Here is a 17,441-nt window from a genome sequence, read left to right as displayed (position 1 = left end):
AGTGGGTTTGGCAACAACAATTTCTTGGAACTATAGAATGCAGGGACGGGACATCACAATGGACTTTCTGTTTGAGGACAGCCACACCTTGAGCACATGCAGAACCCATCACACTTGCTGAAATGGGTACTAAGGATTATTCCTCGTGTCATTGGTTCAAGTCCTAAAATAAGACACACCACACCACAGGTCGAGTCTCTCTTCTTTTATCACCAAATTTGTCAAACTTCTAGCAGCACTGGAATCAATTTGATTGACTAAATACGGTCATATCAATCAGAAGTTAAGGTTCATTCAAGGCCAGTTGCCCTTGTCACAAGTTAAAGACCTCTGACAAGGGCAAGTCATGTTTGAAAACTACAGCAGAGCAATCAGTCTATTTTCAATACTAAGGTTCACATGACCTCATATTTAAACACCTGTCAAAATCCTAACCTTCACACACAGCATCATAGCATAAGCAGGTAAAGGTAATCTGATGCCTTGTTTATCTAAATGTCAGTACATTGTACATATCATACTAAGAACTAATTCAAAAGCAAGCATGTTAATTCAAAAGTGCTCATGTCACCAAATTTCAACATTTCCTGATTATGTTTAGCCAGAACAGTATCATTATACTGAGAAGCAGAAAAGCAAACATTAGGAAAACTTGCAACTGTATGTACTAAGTAATTTACAATGACTGTGGATTGTTTGTTTATGAAAGAACATTTATCAGAAGTCGTGGTATACCAGTTCCTGGCTGCTTTGTTTTCTATATGATGTCAAGGCAATAGGAATCAAGAACTAGAAGTATGGTTTGTAAGATTCAATGTTCAATAACATCAGAAGGGTGTTTATAGTGACAAAGGTCAATGCTCAGTGAATAATACTTTATATACAATGGTTTCTTATAACCAGGGACTGTTGTTTTTAGTGTCATTGGTAACACAAGCACTTGAAAATCTATGCAGAATTTTCTCATACTGTCCTTTATCATTATGCAGCGAAGTGAGAAATATAGCAATCAGTCTACATGTTACTTTATAAATAAAGGGTTTACATCAAAGTATGATTAATACATGTAGATTGCCCTCTGAGAGTGCAAAAAAACCGAACACAATATATTTAGCAGCTTTCCCACATTGATTGTGGGTTTATGGTATTTTATAGATAGACTAAATGTGCTGCATGTTGTCATATATATCTACATCTGTACTGTCTAACAGCAGATAGTTTGCATGTGTGATCTTCTTATAAGCAAATCACTTTTAAAAGCACTGTCTATTCCTATGAATGTGTTGATCTTACACATTACGTTTGGCCCTACACGCTGTAGCTATAGATATCTATAATATGGAAAAAAAGAATTTGTACAACACATATTCCTGGACTGTCTGGAGTGCTAACTCCACTGTCTTTCACACATGTATCTTGTTGCCAGATATTTTCGATATCTGTTTCTATATGCAATGTCACGTTACCACAACTACAACATGCAGATTCGAGATACCTTTATCAAGTTGGCTTAGCCATATGCTAGGTTTCCCGTTAACATTTCAGACTGCCACACGTGCAAGGCCCTAACAGTACAATTCAAGCTCAGCAAGTGATTTCTAACACTTAAAGGCTTTGAATATGTTTAAATTTAGTTAAGTAAAATAAGTTCCAAGATTGCTTAAAGATTTACGCACAGAGGAAAATATCCTAAATATGGTTGTATGTTGCAACTGGGCAACTGGGTATTTCCAACCCTTCATGTCTAACCTGATGATTGTACTATGGAACCAGAAGTACAAGGCTTCTAATGCACTGTGCCATAATACCTTTGATTGAACTGTCCTACAACTGTCTTCCCTCATCTACATATCAATTTATAGTTTTCGTTAAATGTCTATTGTATTTAAAACTCTTTTGCAGTCCCTGCCGAAAGATAGCGGACGCTATCTGAAACATCTGACCATTTGTAAAACTAATCCAGGTGCTTGAGTAACTTTTGCATTGTGTACCTCAATAGGTGGAGGTCAAACCACTATCTATGTATTCTGGTTATACAGTTTGTTTCAAACTTTGCCTGGTTACCTAGTTCCTCTGACCGCTCCATCATGAGTTTGAGAGACAGCACAACCTAATCAATTCTTCTGCAAACTCCCTGCAATGAACCACCTCGGCTATGCTGTAAATCTTTAAGTTTTTACAGTTATCTTATTGTGACAGCTCCAGCGCAAATTCAATACACTGCAAATTGTCTACATGTACTTTGTATGTCTACTTAAATATAGAATTGTTTCAACTGTGAAAATAGAGCTCTACGAAAAGTATCCTTCTTTTTCCTTCTACTGCGGAATAAAACAACTGCAAATGTAAATGAACTTACAGTAGGATCTTTTTCTTAATGTCTCCCTGAAACTATACCATATTGAAGTGAAAGCTTGTGTGCGGTTACCACCTGCGTTTAACATGGAAACGAAGGGTGCAGATTTGCATGGGCTTCAGGCTGACAGTGGCAGAGCTCGGGTCCCAGCAGCGTTGGGATACATTCCCTGTGGTACCTTCCTCTGTAAAAAAATGACACATCATCATCAGCATCTTCTTCTTATCATCTACAATATCATCATCTACATCACCATCATCATTGTTTGTCATCACTGCTATCATCATCAAGATCAATAGCAATCCCCAACAATACCATTGTCATCATCATCATCATTGACTGCGTTATCAGTGTTATCATCAACAGCAACATCATCATCATCATCAAAAACATGATCAGCATTATCATCATAATGATTATCATTATCATAATCATGATCATCAATATCATCATGATTATTGTCATCATCATCATCATCATCATCAACAGCATCGTCACTGTCATTGTTGTAGGATGGTCATTTATTTCATCTAGGAGCCATATAACGACAACAACACAGTGAAATCAAAACTCAATCAGTGTTGGTAGATAGGAACATGGAATTTAGGCTTCAAAACTTCATGAAGGTTGACTCACGAGTGTTCCAAGACAGACGATGTAACTTCTCTGCATGAACATTGGCACCAAGTGTCAGCTCTTCCACGCTGGATGTCACAACCTCAAATGGTTCAAACAGACCCTGGGAAAAAGCAGAATTTAAAGGTGAATGCACATTGTGTAGGGTAGAATGAAGATGAACTGACAAAGTTTAAGTGCCCATTTCACCAATGACACTAAAATCCAACAGTTGCTATATACAAAAAAAAAAACATTATGAAAACTTGAAAAAGTACTTAACGATGAATATGGATTGTTTGCTTCTCAAAAGAACATTTTCGCAAGTTGAGGTACCGGGTTCCTAACTGGCTACGGTGTTAACTATGACGTCACTTGCAGAAATCATCTTGATAACCTGGCGGCAGGTATCAAGAACTGGAAGTATTTGTAAGATTTGATGTTCAATAATTTCTTAATTGTGCATCGAACCAGGTCCCTCCATGCCAAACACTAACCATTATACCACACAATGATATGTCAATGTGTTGTAGTAGATACCTGTAGAGAGACTGTCTGAGGTGTCCCCCCATCAGCTGCCTGGTACTGATGCTCCAGCCTGAGGAGCGCTGTGTCTTCTTCAGCCAGCTCCAGCGTCAGCAGGTGGACACTGGACGGCAGTTCACGCTTCAGAGCCGTGTACTGAAAAACAACAACCAGCATTTTTGAGTTTACAGAAAGTGATCGGAAGTGATCTTGAATCAGTTAAGCTCGATGAAGAGCTATTTTTCCACTGGTTATGACAGAGAAGACAGATGCTACAAACAGTACATACAGGTTCATTGTGAAGGGAGAAATCCCCTAGCTCTATTCAATAAGCAAAATGAACTATGGCTTAATATCCTGTCTTAAGGACTGCAACCCTTTCCAGTAGTGTGCATGTCGGGTGAGTGACAATGTTGTGAATCAAACTTAGTCTAAAGGTTCTTGAAAGATGGTCGTTTCAAACTGCTCTTCAAAATATTGCAGTTTGTAACCACCATCTGTCAAGTTGATATCTCCTTAAGTTAATACTCTGTTTTTAAATTCAACGGATATAGGTTATCCCATGGATAAAGGTAAACTAGCGTTATAGTCTGTGTAGATTTCTTACAGCCATATTGAAGTTGTTGCTCCAGTCCTGTGTGGAGAAAGTGTTGGGTGTGAAGCTGACGGCAGGTGCCATGTACAGCTGTTCTCCCAGGTTCCGATGTAGCTGGCTAGAGTCTGCAGGGGACTCCAGCATCAGGTAGTGTTTGCCTCGTGCCACCAGGCCCTCTCCAAACACTCCTGCTCATGCAGAAGAAATACATGGACTTGTCATATGTCTCTCATTAAAAATACTCCTGGTCCTAATATAATTGTTCACAATGCAGAAATGTTCACAATGTGTTTTGTGTGTAGCACCCCTTCTGAGTCACAAGAAGGCAGTTTACGACTGTCTGTCTGCAAAAGTGCCAGTGTTTCCATTAATGTAGCAGTAAAAGACTATAGCACTTTGGCAAACTCAAAACCACCGTGAACACTAAGAAAGACCGCAAACAGTAAATGTATTCTACAGCAGGATACAATACAACTGATAAAGTAACAATGAGGGATTTGATTTACTAAAATCAAGTTAACAAATTTTCCTAAGTTCAACTACCTGTCTCATTCAAGGCCTCCCCAACACCAAAGTTGTCATCATAAAACATACGGCGATGAACCTACATAGGAAAAGGGAATAGACACTTAGAGGATGTTCTAAGCAAGTAATCAAGTATGGTAAAACACCAAGTCCCAGGCAAAAAAATTTGTGTTTTCAGTTAACCAATAAACTTGTGCTTGTCAAATGTATTCATCATCATCCCGTTGTGCTGGCTGCACGGATGTACAATGTACATGACTCTCTCACTCCATCCACCCATATCCTTCAATCATAGTCTTGAATTGAGCAGCTAGAGTCTTTGCAAAGCTGATGTAGATGGTATTACAATTACTATGCTTTCACGTCCATGTTTTGTTACCCACAGTATGATGTTGAAAATAGCAGTGCCTGATGCATTTCAGTCTAAAATGTAATTGTAGGATGACTTTGGCAACTTTTTCACTAGGCCTCATTAAAGGTACTTGTACTTAAATATTAAGATACAGGTGCAACCAGCTTATAACAAGCCATATTAAACCTTTGCTGGAGTTTAAAAGAATGTCAGAGGACTAAAAGAATTCACTGTAACATTGTAACAGTTGTGGTTTAAGAAAGCAGAAACCCTGACCATAAGTTCCAGAGAACCGTCCTTCAGGCTGGCGCCACCCTGGGATCTGTCTGTCAGGACTGTCAGTTGTCTGCTGTTGTCCTGAAAGAATTTAAAAAAACCTTATCAACCACTAGAAAAAAACGAAAGTTCTTTTAAACTTGGACTTGTTATGTGGTGACCATTACGCAAGAGAAGAAAAATAAATTTCAATGAGATAAAACTTTGCATGTAGTTCACCTTGATGAAGATTCTGCTGTTAACAGGGTAATAATTCCCTGCAACCGGCTCAGTCTGGTTCAGCTTCCAGGTCAGACGGTGGTTCAGCTCACGTTCTAGGATCTCGCGCCCATTAGAGTCTGTGTAGAACTTCCTATAGAAGATACACACACATTATTCATGATTGTAAAGGCAATCAGAGATAACAGACTTCATCCCATTGATGGCAATTATAAGTGCCCTCTGACAGAACAAGCAGAAACTACAGAACAGAGAAACATACAAGCGCACACATATATAAACACACACACACACACTTATAAACACACGCAAACACATATATGTATACATGTCAATGCCTAGTCTCAGTTGCAGTTGCACTTTTGCTTTTGCTTTTTTTATTTTCTATGCTGAACAACTTGGTAGATTCCTTTTTTCCATGAGAAACACAGAAAACACTGACAAATATATCATATTAACACAATCGTAGCTCACATACTTGTCAGTCTGCATGTCGGAGTCAAAACGGGTGATTATTTCCTTGCCGAGGCTGTCCTTGAAGGGGATTGGTCCGACTGTCCATTCCAGCTCAGCGTGGAGCTGTCCATCGTACAGACGTATCACCTGCGTGACCCAGTCACTAAACACCTGGTGAACCTCCTGCACCAATGCTCCTGTCACCTGCAACACAAACAAACAGTTTTACACTAAGGCCATGTTGACTATATGGATGACATCTGTTCGTGCATCAACGTTCGTCCAATCGAAAAAACCTTTTCTGACCATACTGTAAATTGTACAAAGCAGCTGTAAAATGAGAAAAAAATACACTGTAAGCCAAAAAGTATTAGAAAACAGACATTAAAATTCCCAACAAGCAATATTGCCTCTCACAGTCGCACTACATTCTCAATGATTACTATCAAACAGAAATTGTAGAACCTACTAGAATCTTTTTCCTTTTCAGAGTAAAGGGACATGTTTAGGCACCAAATATCATCATGTTAGCTTGCAGAAATACAACAGCACTTGGTAATGATCTGATAAACACAAAGGAGAAAGTGACTGACCACTTTGGTGATGACAGAGCCTTTTGTGTGTATTGGGAACGGTTCGGTGCCATTAGGACGGAAGATGTAGGCTCCCGACCTCTGGGTGCTGTCCTGGTTGTTCCCTGTGCTGGAGTTGTACCAGTAGAAGGCCTGCTGCACGTTTAGTATCAACTTGTTCTTCAGGTTTGTCACAGTCTTTAGATGACCAGTGGTGGTGTCAAATATCAAACTCAGGTGCTGGGGGGGAAAGGGAAACATTAGTGAGCAAACACACACTGTCTGACACCATCAATGTCTGACACTTTCTCAAAGCTTCTGACTGGTGTGCTGCTTTTTGTTACTACTGTATATGTAGCGATGTAGGTGGCACTTTTGCGGTGAGAGCACTATCCAAACATGTCTGAAAATGTAGTATACCCCTCTGATCCTGGTACATCAAAGGGGTTGACTTTCTTATCCAGAAAAATAAATGTAAGCTGGTTGTGAAAAATTAAACTCCAATATCTAAAAGTTAATCATACCTCATTATGAATCTCAATATCCTCCCTCATCCTGGGTGACTGGGGGATCGCCATTGAAATCACATTAGTCTCTGCCTGAGGCATGAACAGGCTCCCTGGAAAGACAAGAACCATCCATGAGTTGATGGGAACCACAGAGTGTGCACTACTTTACTAGTTACCAAGGTGACAGCCATCTGGTCAAGGTCATTACATTTGTTTGGAATGGAGGAAGACTAAATGAAGCAAAAACCTTTGCCAGGGGTAAACATAAAAAGTTGCTCCTTACTTGTAGTCCTTGTAGCCCTAGAAATGAGGTAAGTACTGTAGCCCAGAGCTTCCACAGTCACAGGGAAGACCAGTTCACTGGTGGCATTACCACGAGGTCCCCTCACCTTCGCAGTCTGCTGAGTTACCTTCAGCATCTGGGAAGAGCCGATAAGCAAGTCATCACTTAAAGGAAAGCTAAACTTAAAACTGAGAAGCACACTATACTATACTACATGTAAATACAACAATGTAAATGTTATACATGTACCTCTAAGTTAAGTTCTCACTTGTTTTACATATTTCGTCATAGTTCAGGGCTCTCCCACCGTGTGAAAGTTACGCTGTGCGGCTACTTAAATGACTGATTGAATTTTGTGACATCTAGATGCGACATGTCCCAATCAGATCTGCTATATGTGAAGACAGCTTTTCAAGCTAGCTTTCCTTATAGACCTTCCCACCATTGCTCCAAGCTTGCCTCAAAATCATCCTCAGGAAAGCCAGCTCAAGTAAACCCTATTCCCAAGCAATGAGTGGGATGGAAAAAATAACTACAGCTAGAGACTGCCCTGTACAGATAGTTTTAAGTATTAGATACCTGAGTTTTGACTGGTTTGCCATTAGGTGCCGTGACAGTGTAAGATTGACCATTGACAGGTAGGCGGAGGTAGTGTCCAGTCACTTGCCTGGCCAGGGGATTGTACACGGTCACTGAAAACTGTGAAGACAGGAAACAATAGCCAGATATTGTTCCATCATATCAATTGATATCAACCGACACTTACAATAAACCCTAAATTTATTCTAATTACAACAAGAGGTTAAAGATCTTGCATTCATATATTCAAAATTTTTAATGAATTTCTTGTTTTATTCACAGTGAGTGAAAAACTTTTCTGAGCCAGGTTGCACAGTGTTCCGATCCAGCGCTTGTTTTACTTCGTAGGGATTTTTGTATTTTAGGCACTTAATTTAAGTTGATTAAGGGTGCAAAAGAGGAACCCAGTGGGGCATGTGTAGTTTGAAACAGCATGTTTGGACAAAAAGTCCACAACACCCTTATGGAACGTTATCATGGCACAGTTATGTTTATTGGGTATATTTACTGGAAATATCAGAAAGAACATACATGATCATTCTCCTCAGTGGTGGGACAGATGCTGACGTTGAGATAGGCACAGAACTGAGCAGCCGGCGGCTCAACACTTCCCTTCTTCATCTTACCGGCCAGGGCATGGCTCACCACCTCCTGTATACAACACATCAGTGCAGTTAACAGGGTGATGTTGTAACTCTAGTAGCCTCTTTTAGGCACATAGGTCAGCAAGCTTCCCTGCTGTCCTGTAGCAGGGTATATTTCAAAATCTACCCCTTTTCTCATGCTCGAGGCAACTGAAGAATTCAGGTAGTCTAATAGAGAACACAAACACACACACACACCAAACACACACGCATGAACAAACACACAAACACATGAAAACACATGCACACAAACACATAAACACGCGCACGCACGCACACACACACATACATGCTGAAACTGCATTTATTTAAGTCTGTATGAGTTGCCTTTTGTATTGATGTGATCGTAAAGTTTAAGGCTGCACAATGGAGCAAGGTAAAAAGTAACTTCTTTACTGCAAATTTTACCTAACACAAAAAGCGTGAACAGGGCCTGACCAGACTTCACACAGCTACAGGTGTCTTCACATACCTGGCATTCCACTGCACCTGCATGTAGCCGCATGGCATAGTCATAGGCCACGTGCTGCTTCTCAGTTCCACTGCAATCAACAGAAACCTTTCATCAGAATTCTTAGAAATATAATGACAAGGTAAATGATATCATTCATGGCATTGGCAATGACAATGACAAACTGATATTTGACCAGTTTTTCTTTTTACCTGACAGCATCATGGTGCTGGGCAACAGCCATGGCTTCTCCTGAAATGGTGACAAAGTTGGTTTCAGACAAAGTTGGATGATTTATACCTGATTTAAAGGAGCCCTAAACTCCAGAAGGGGGTGCTATTTTTTTCATGGGTATATAACCAGCTGGCTTTTTTTACCGAATTCTACTGCTGAATTACGAGACTAAAGTGGGTACTTTATTGTAAACTGTGATTGTGAAATAGTATACATTTTTGTTTCCTAAAATTAATCTATTGGAAAATATCACCCACTTCTGGATTTACGAGGTCCTTTATTAATGATACTAGTAGATGTTTTATCCATCTTCTTCTTCTTAAGTTTTTCACAATGAAAAATTCATCACCTTCATTCAGCAAACAAAACGGATTAAATAACAAGGGCAAATACAACAACAACAAAAATCATCTCACGGAATCTTTGTGATGATGGTCCTCCGTTTGTAAATGGTAAGGGCCCAGCTATGACTTCTAGCTGCTTGCAAACCTGCATTGTGTCCATTCAACAAAGAGAAAAAATGTTCTGTTCAGTACTTCAGTATGATACCTACCTGTCTTGGGACATAAATGACATGATTTTATTGTCTTCAGTTGATAAAGGTAAAGGAAAAGTGGCCAAACCTCCTAATATGGATGAAGCATGACACTTTTGCTAAGGCAATGTAATTATAAAATGAACATTTAAAAATTGTAATACACTTAGCACACTATCATGCATTGCATTATTCCAGGTGCCATACATCTACATGTATATCTCCCACTGTGTCTCACCTGCAAGAAGTTGTTACACTCCCTGACATAGCCTTTAATGGCAGGTCGTGAGGTAAAGTATCCCGACCAGAAACTGTGAGGTTTGTCTGCGTACGGGAAAAAGTCGTCTGTGTTGTTGGTGTTCCATTTGACGTCGGCAGCTTGGTTCTTGTGGTACACGTAGCAGGATGGGGTGGAATACAGCAGGTTCACCTTGTTCTAATATAACAGACATAGTTTTTAGAGGTTTTCTTGTACGTAAGTCAAATGTCAATGTAATTTTTAAAAAAGTAGTCTTGGTGTTTTATTTACAACTGGGATCAATATATCATATTATGTACAGTCAACAGCCAACAATTTTACCAATTGTCACCTTCCTCTGGTCAATGCTGGCTGGTACTATTCCACACTGCAGCTAAGGTGTGGCTTTCCACTTTCCTCACTCTCCTCACTTCAGTTGGGGTGAAAGGAGAGGAGTGGGCTCCTCCCTCCAATACTGTGCCAGAGACACAGTGGATAACAACTGACTTCAAAAGGTTATGGCCAAAGTTTATCTTTACCAACCCCAAAGCCTATACCGTACTCACCCCAGGATTGGTGTACTTGATGAGTTTGTCCATGTTTTTGTACCATGTATGTGCTGCCTGGTAGTGGAAGTCTGACCCCATGGTCCACATGATGTGGTCTGTACGGAAGTACTTTGCCTGGAGTCACAATAAGAGTGGTGACTAGTAAGTTCTGGGCCTCATAGAGAAATAAAGTTTGTACCTCAAATTTCAAGTATGTCTTAAGCCTTTTATGCATGTCTGTCAAAATTCTGATTATCCTGATCATTACTTTTTCAGGTGAACCCAGTAACATTAGGTAAGAGAGAAAAACAGAAAAACATGGACAATTGAAATCTGGTGGACATTGATACAAGACTTCAAAGCTATACAAATATGCCCAGAAAATGGAGTTGTGTACCTTATTTCTGGGTGAGGCCCATTGAAAATGCATACTACTTCACAGTATACGATTAAGTACTCAATATAGGTCCATGTACATCAAAATGTGTTCAGTATTTTATCTAACTCCCCAAATATCCTCTAATTAAACAAAGCAATATCAGCCAATGGCTGAATACAATAAAAACTTATGTTACAAAATTAATTTCGGGGGCTATAAGAAAAACTTTTTGTTACGCTTATCAACAATTTGCCTTCTTGGTGTGCTGATCGCCCTGCATCTATGTTGAAAATACCTATGATGAAGGAAGCATCTATACATATTGGGAATACATATGTAGGGTTTGCATGGTTAAGTGAGTATCATATTGTTTTACAAAAACACATGGCATAATTAACCACAAGTGAAATTCTACAAAACGTCAGATGATTATGTAATATCTCACTCAACCACTCATGGCAGGGTATTATCGATGTAATATCATTGATACATAATCAAATAACACCCAGAATTCAGGACTCCCTTAATAAAACATTGCACAAACCTGTTCCACGGACCGGTTCAGAGCAGTGTTCACCCTTTCATCCACATTGTAATCATGTAGCCTGGGGTCATCCTAGTGATAGATATAAAACAATACACAGTTACAAACATGTTCACCTTACAGACCCTGTATCCTGTATCCCCATGTCCTGAAGCCTAAGAAGAAAAAAGTTTGCAATAAACATTTTTTTCTTTGATAATTGTTCAACACTTATCAGTTAGAGTTTGGAACAGAAAAATTAAAAGCTAGAGACAGCTTTGCATCGTTCAGGCACACAAACAGATTACTAAAATCAAATAACTGTAAATGCACTGAAAATGAGTTCCTGGTGAAGAGGTCACTGCAAAAATTGGGCAAGTGAGAGTGCCAATGAGGCCAGTGGACTCGCCTGATCAGGCTAGTGCCATTGTTTGGATGCAATACACTTTTTTGACCTCTGACAGCTAACATGTTTTCTGTTGGAAAGAGTTAATTTTGGAATTCTGATTGCCATTTGGCTCAAATCTCCCTTAAAGCTTAAACCTTACTTCTGGCTGCTAAGATTGAAATTGGGATAAGTACCTTTCTGACGCTTTGTTTCAATATATTTTAAGATGCTTTCCTGTGGACAGGTCTAACTGTGATGTCTGCCCTGTAGCCTTACCTGGACTGGTGGGTCATTGTTCAGTATTTCAAAGCTGAGTCCTTCTGGTGGTGTATAGTGGGCAAACAGGGCACCTGTATATGATAGAAACACAATAGGGAAAACATGTATGTATCTTACCTGTATAGGAAAGGTCCTTGCGTAAGAGCTCTAAGGCAAAGCATAGACCAGGTGGTGGTATATAAAGTGATCCAAATAGACGCGTGAAAAAAACGTTGTGTCCCCCCCCCCCCAAAAAAAAAGTTTGTCCCTTCCAAAAAATCGCATTGATTATAAAATTGAAGTGATCATGAAAGTTAAACAATGAGTTAACGCACAGAGTATGGTTGGTATAACACTAGGAAACATAAATTTGACACCGCTTTTATTTGACACTTTTCATTATCATCTATTCAACAGGGCCTAAGTTAGCCTGACTAAAATTGCGCCCCTAGCGGCCGGCCCTAAGATTGCCGCCTCCCTAGGGGGGAGGGGGTCATTAAGCCCAGCCGGCGAGAGCTTGTGTAAACACAGGCTAGGCCCAAGTGTGACATACATGTATGTCAAAGCACAAGGCTTCATCTTGACCTTGAATTTTCACAAAAAATGACTGAGAACCAAGGAAATAAGTTGCTGTGGACTAGCACAATATTTTATAAGGAGCATGCCCAGGGCTCTAGCCAGCGTCCGTTTTTCCATCAATTGACGGAAATTTGCTGCGTGTGACGGAAAAATTTTAAAAGCAATCCGTTAACCTTGACGGACAAAAATTCTTGGTGGAAGCTACAGGCGGCTTGGGGACGCTGTCCACGGCCGTAAAAGCCACACACTGTTTGTTTTGCTATTGTTATGATTGTTGACAATGTGTGTCGGCGCCCTTTCGCATACAATAATCTCATTAAAAACCGTTTTTTCAAGGTGTCAGTTCAGTCCCTCTAACGCCTGGAATAGTGTTTTCGCGACAATGGGAATTGGCTGATGGAAAAATATTTCGAGCTGGCTAAAGCCCTGAGCATGCCCAAGGTCAAAGGTGAAGGCCCAGGGGTCACAAACAAAATCACACATCTGGACATTGTTATGCAAACAGACCAATGCAGGAAATATACACCTGGGCTTGCATGAAGTGTTTCCAAGTCAGGGACCTTGTGGATTTGTACGAATGGTGAACCTCATTATGGCTATGACCTTGTCATACCTGTGAAGAGGTCGGCAACCTTGCCAAGGTCGTTGGGGCTTCCCCGCCAGATCTCCTCCATGTTCTGTAGTTTCAATCTGTTCGCCTTGTCCTGATAGTCCAGTCTTGCAAAGAAGAATCCATCATAGCCCATCTAGGAGAGGAGGTAGCAGTACTTGTCACATGCGTGTAGCTAATACAACATGTATTTCAATAAATGAGGGGACATTCTGTCAGCCAAAGAATTCTTATTGACACAATGCGCAGGATTTGGGTTCTTGCCCTCATAAAAGTAGGTACTAATCTGGATTTTGTGTTCACCTCTGAATATTCTTAGATTTCACAGCTGGGAACAGGTGGCTCTTTTGTGGTAAGCAATTTAGTAAGTAATTTATGCATGGAATCCAGGCATAACTACCTGTACTTTTTACACCCATGCATAATGTAATGTGGTATCAACTCCAATGTCACATTATATTTTTGTGAATAAGCTTCCAGTACCTGTGCAAAAAGTGAAGCTTGTTCCCTGGAGTGTCCAAATGGATCTATGTGCCATGCCACAAGAGGTCGACCGCACTCGCCAAATGTTGTATTTAAGAACTGCAGTCCGAGCGTCATTTGGTCGATGATTGCATTGTAATGTGTGCTGGCCTCATCGTTCATGCACCAGCCTCCATTGATAAATTCTAATTGGCCTGTGGAAAACAGCATGGAATGGTTGTCAATTATCAGTACTAACCATCATCAACTGTTCAATAAAAAGTTTATTGCTAGTTGGTAAAAGTTATCATGAATCAAAGTGGAACTGTAATTTCCAACACAAAACAATTGGACTATTAGAATTCTAATTTTTTACCCTGCCAAACCCGGCATGTGCTGAGTGCATTTGATTTATTTGATGGAATCCTGTGTGATACAGGTAGAACCCTATGTGATACAGCAAGATATCACCTGAGAAGACAGAACACAAATTTTTGCTGTGGGTTTGAGTTCACTGTGAAAGCTGCGAACATTTCTGCATTTACAGTTATCAAACTTCAAAGGGCATGGGAGGATCCTGCTTTAGTGAATGGCTTGCTAGCCTGCCAATGCTATACTCCGTTGTAAAACTGCTGGCTCAATCTTTTGTGGTTAGCAAGCGGAAAGATTTAGCCAGCAGTTAGTACATAGGATGGTAACCAAGTTAATGGCTTGTAGCAGAATATAATAATATCAGGATTGTGTGAAAAGCGAGGCTTGCCTTTGTCTACGAGCTTCTTCACCCTGCCATGCATGTCTTCATCTTGTTCATCCCACCAGCGCTTGAAGAAGGCTATTTCCACATAGATGAACTTCCTCTCAGGTTTGGCCTCGAGCTGGGGAATGACTGAATCCAGGATGTACTGAACACCTGCCCTCTGGATGCTGCTGTTTGCTGCAAAATATGGCAAAGAGATTTGTTTCCTTTTTTGTTATTGAATAACCCGGGACACAACATTATAGAGTAACACACTACATTTTTGTACAGATAGGACATAATGATCTAATTAATTGGATAACATTATCTAGGAACCCCAAAACTGATGCCAAAAAAGTTTGGCCAAAAAAAGCTGCCTTCATTATACCCCCGTACATTATATATGTCACAATCTTCGGCTGATTTTAAGATCTTAAGATGGTCTTGCGTATTTTTTGCCCCAAAACTGTCCCTGTCACATACAACTTAATTATAAGCGAGGCTCGTGCGATCGGCTGTGAATAAATCTATGATAATGAACCTCCCATGACCTCTTGCCCGCGTACAAGGTAACACAAAATGTTCCTCACAGAAAGGCAAGATATCAATAAATGTTGTTTCTTTTGTTGTCATAATCTTTTTAACCAATTAATAGAATGCGCGAGCATACTAGAAATGACAAAAGAAAAGGAATTGTGTCACAAAGGCAGCCTGCATACTGGCACAGAGGCCACAATGTCAGAATTACCCTCACAAACGGAAGTCGGGCGAACGTCGTCCGAACGTCGCCCGACTGACGGGCGTTTCCATCCGATTTGTGACTTGTTAACAAGCTCTGCGATCTCAGAGATCTCCTGCAACTTGTTGCTTATGTTAAGAACATGTTTGGCTGCACCGCGACTGTCGTACGACCCCTGAAAATCGCCAGCGATCCCTAAAAATCGCAAGATGATCGTGAGAACACCGGACGTCTTACTCACGAGATGTCATTTAGAGCTCGTAGACTAGTCTTTCGATCGATTTTTGCCTAATGTGACAGGGGTATTATGAAAACGTAGTCCGCTCACATGGGGATTAAGTCCTAGAGTGGTCTGGATGGTGGCATTTGTTACAAAGCTAGATACCATTGTTTCTACAGTACTGTATATGGGTGACATCCTCTGTGAACCCCTGCACTAATTCAATACGAGCTTGCAAATAGAAAAGATTTTGAAAGAAAAAAAAGTTCCCCTCATTATGAAATATGAGTGGTCCAGAAGGTTAAGCAAATGACTGAACATACAGCATGGTATACAGAACAATAGATTCTTCATTTTTGTTCTATCACATCTTCTTCTTTGACTTTGGAAGTCTATTCATTTTCTGATCATTTTCAATTTATGGCATTTATCTGCTAATTTTGGAGCAGCTTTATACGATGTACGATGTACACAAGTACAGGATGGTTGAAAAGTTTTTGTTGTTGTTGAAACAGACAAAAATTGATGAGCAGATGCCATCCATATAATCAAACTGAATAAGTGAAGGTTGTAAAGTCTGATTCTCTCACACTGAAATGAACCCCTACTTATAAGTTATAGTATGATAGTTATACACTAAATTTCTACCATACTACGTAAAACTAGTTAGTCTGATAGACTCTGAATTGATTCTATTAGAGTACATTCACGATAATACATGTGGGACACAGACAGCTATCACCAAGGTCTCACTGGTGTACCGGTAGTCAGATATACACCACCACCGGTCGCACTAGTGCCGTGCACCTCATTTTTCTCACCTGGGCGGGATGCCCCTAAAAGGGGCTTTGCCCAGTATAACATAGAAATAGAAATAGAAATATAGTTCTGCTTGTACAGTACTGTACCTCCAGAGTAATATTGGTCCACTGTCTTGAGCCAGCCAACGTCATCATGCGTGTGTGGCACCAGGTGTACATTGATCATACCAGGCTTGATCGGCAGGGAACGACATTTCTGCAGGACGAAACAATCAAAGAAAAATGCATAATATGATATGCATATGTAGTATTATATGGTTGATTAAACACTAGTTTTATGTATCACACTATCTACTTCTCTTCGTCATTGTGCAATTAGCCTTCGGGCATAATTAGTGTTAAGATAATCATTGTGAGTATTCTCTATACAGGCAAAGCCTTCAACATCCTAGAACGCGGTCGTTCCCAGCACAAAAATTTCAAAAATTGCAATTTTTTTTCTGTATCAGATAAAGGATCATCATGAGAAAGGGATCATCGTAATTTTAACATTATCCCAGCAATCACGATAATAAAGGATTTTTAAGTGCTGATGGACAGGACATGTTTACTATTATGTAATTCGCCAGGGTCATATTTCTGAACCGGTGCCCAGTCGGGCTGTTTGCGAGAACGTTAGGCAGTTTATCATTTATGATGCATTTATGCAAAATGTTACATAAATGCGTCCTTGATTTTAACTTACTGTTAAGGCAGAAAATTATGTTTGTGGTGCACGTGGTTTTATATTTGCAGTTTTCGCGGTGGCCACTTCATCGTGAACTTAAAACCACTGCGAACACTGCATTTTTCGCTGACGCGAAAGTAAATGTCTGGGAACTTATGTATATTTTAAGTAATATGCAGTGGCTTCTTCTGAATTCAGTGTAATGCCATCCCCATGCAGACCCTCTGGCAGATTTGGGTAAATTGGAGGGAAAACATCTCGCAGCAGATTATGACTCTCCTATAAACCAACTTGTACGTGGCTATCCCGATCCCGCCCTCAAGTTTGGAAATGTTTACCTCATATCCACACTCCTGTGTAGCCACACACGTGATGCCGATCGCCAGGAACAACAGTAAACACGATGATCGATCCATGTTGGACACGATCAAAGTACAAACTCCAAGACTTTACGGTCAAAAATTATCGGTCACGACTTGTACAACATGAGGCATGTGACTACAGCATGATGGGTGACCTGTGACCTTCATAATGCTCACACATAAAT

The 17,441-nt window shown here is 40.2% G+C and overlaps 1 protein-coding gene across 1 annotated transcript; it reads right to left on the bottom strand.

The window, feature by feature from the left end:
- Nucleotides 1-190: 190 nt before the first annotated feature.
- Nucleotides 191-17,424, bottom strand: LOC118412016 (lysosomal alpha-mannosidase-like). Its single transcript, XM_035814598.1, has 25 exons — nucleotides 17,233-17,424; nucleotides 16,315-16,423; nucleotides 14,472-14,645; nucleotides 13,733-13,926; nucleotides 13,253-13,385; nucleotides 12,079-12,152; nucleotides 11,436-11,507; nucleotides 10,531-10,647; nucleotides 9,965-10,162; nucleotides 9,608-9,680; nucleotides 9,170-9,209; nucleotides 8,979-9,048; nucleotides 8,394-8,513; nucleotides 7,863-7,982; nucleotides 7,284-7,419; nucleotides 7,016-7,110; nucleotides 6,513-6,731; nucleotides 5,942-6,123; nucleotides 5,464-5,596; nucleotides 5,245-5,325; nucleotides 4,635-4,695; nucleotides 4,104-4,279; nucleotides 3,512-3,652; nucleotides 2,993-3,095; nucleotides 191-2,540 (listed from the first exon to the last, which is right to left on the bottom strand). Exons 1-25 carry the CDS (start codon nucleotides 17,308-17,310, stop codon nucleotides 2,425-2,427), a joined length of 3,015 nt encoding a protein of 1,004 aa, XP_035670491.1. The 5' UTR covers nucleotides 17,311-17,424; the 3' UTR covers nucleotides 191-2,424.
- Nucleotides 17,425-17,441: the final 17 nt, after the last annotated feature.

This window comes from Branchiostoma floridae, chromosome 3 (genome assembly GCF_000003815.2).
Source record: "Branchiostoma floridae strain S238N-H82 chromosome 3, Bfl_VNyyK, whole genome shotgun sequence".
NCBI classification, from domain to species: domain Eukaryota; kingdom Metazoa; phylum Chordata; class Leptocardii; order Amphioxiformes; family Branchiostomatidae; genus Branchiostoma; species Branchiostoma floridae.
This window is presented reverse-complemented; position numbering and strand designations above follow the sequence as displayed.

Bases quoted from the DNA above. Each gene is read 5' to 3' on its own strand.
- LOC118412016 (XM_035814598.1), bottom strand. From the start codon at position 17,310: ATGGATCGATCATCGTGTTTACTGTTGTTCCTGGCGATCGGCATCACG. The intron at 16,424-17,232 runs GTAAACATTTCC...TTCGTCCTGCAG, and splicing joins CACAGGAGTGTGGATATGAG to AAATGTCGTTCCCTGCCGAT. The intron at 10,163-10,530 runs GTGAGTACGGTA...CTGTTATATTAG, and splicing joins TCAAGTACACCAATCCTGGG to AACAAGGTGAACCTGCTGTA.